We start from the raw sequence: 1,656 nt of genomic DNA on the forward strand, positions 1-1,656 counted from the left end.
TGCTGCAGGTCAGCAATTTGAGCGCTCCTTTAGGGAAAGAATGAGTGAACTCTATTGTTAGTAGCCTTAAGACTAAAGATAGGTGAAGAGATATGAAGAGAAATTAAATAATTTTATTGGTGGAGGCATCAATTAAATATAATTTTAAAAGAAATTGCATGATCTCATTAGGATTTTATACAGTATCTCAAATTCTGTTACAAGGGACCATGATATTATCCAAACGTTTTAGCAAATACTAGTTGAAAAAAATGAGTCACACAGCAGGACTTGGAAAGATTTGTTATATTAAGCCTTTTGCTGAAGTGTGCTGGCTGCAATAGAACTTAGTCTTGAGATCACAGAAGCTCAGATGGTGGCTCACTCATTTAAGAGTAAAATTCAAGTTGGAAACCTAAAAGAAACATCTCAAAGAATAACAGGTAGACAGATGCTTTTTGTGGGAATCAAATATCAAATTGATATCTATTATTAGTGTTGTGAGAGGTTATCTTAAGTGCCTGCCACAGACCTAAGATGTTTCTAACAGACTAGAGAAGGTCTATAAGAAAATTTTGTTTCATTAATAGTATCCTCTCAAGCTTGCTCTGTATCCATTGAGAGGAAACACACTAGCATGTGAATAACAAGTAGCACTATATTAGATATCACAGGTAATACTCAAATTACAACATATTTGCGTTACATTGAACCACATTTATGACCATCTTATTTTCCCCTGATACATCTTATTGTTAGAAATATGTGCTATATACAATGTTGCAGCACATAATTTGCAGATGGTGTCATTATAAAGATCAGATTGATAAAGATATCAAAGGCAATAATAATTAAAACAAAACAGAAAGAAGAGGTAGTTAACATATAGCAGAACCAGCTTATGATGATGAAGTCTTTGGAATGGAGTCCTGTTGTAAATCAAGGGTTGCATGAATAAGGAAGATACGTACAAAAATAGTCCAAGACAGTTATTCTCAGTTTTGAATCTCATGAACCCTTAAAATTTACTTAGGCCCTCTAAGAAATTTTGTTCACTTGTTATATCTGTAGATAGTACAGCTTAGAAATTAAAGCTCTGAAACCTTAAATTTATTTGTTCATTTAAAAATAATGAATCATTATGCACTAATACAAACAATAATTTTTATGAATTTTTATTTATTTTTGGTCTTCTCTACATATTTGATAGAATTCCCCAGTGAAACCATCTGGACCTGGCCTGTCTGATGTTGGGTGTTTTTTTTTCTTCCTGTGTTTAGACTTGTTGAGTTTTCTATACCACTCTGTGGTAATCTTGGCAAATAATGCATTTCTAGAAGTTTATCCATTTCTTCTGGATTTTCAAATTTGTTGGAATACAAATTTGTTGTGATTCCATTTTTATCTCATTTGGTTCTGCTGCAGTATCACTCATTTAATTCCTTATTCATGCCCACCTGATTCTGCACTCACTTGGACATGGCCAGTCCTCCTGTTACTCCAAGGAGATTCTGCCCCAGTCGAAACCCCAAGAGGTCCAGCGAGATGTTGGGAGCGAGTTCACTGCAGAACCAAGTCTCCCTTGTCTGGCTGGTGTGCAAATGATCAAGTTGGGGCCCTTCCAGTCTGAACATGGGTTTAGAGGTCCATGTATCCTCCTGGCCAACAATAACTTTC

At 35.2% G+C, this 1,656-nt stretch overlaps 1 protein-coding gene across 1 annotated transcript in view; it reads right to left on the minus strand.

Moving 5' to 3' along the window:
- The window catches only part of KIF4A (kinesin family member 4A), a 187,159-nt gene that overhangs the window by 20,837 nt on the left and 164,666 nt on the right, over positions 1 to 1,656 (minus strand). The window contains exon 24 of the mRNA XM_045296988.1: positions 4 to 27. Within this exon, the coding sequence (XP_045152923.1) occupies positions 4 to 27 (24 nt within the window). The remainder of the gene's footprint in view (positions 1 to 3; positions 28 to 1,656) is intronic.

Source organism: Echinops telfairi, unplaced genomic scaffold (genome assembly GCF_000313985.2).
Source record: "Echinops telfairi isolate 266 unplaced genomic scaffold, ASM31398v2 ScPeMD7_7415;HRSCAF=8453, whole genome shotgun sequence".
Classification (NCBI taxonomy): Eukaryota; Metazoa; Chordata; class Mammalia; order Afrosoricida; family Tenrecidae; genus Echinops; species Echinops telfairi.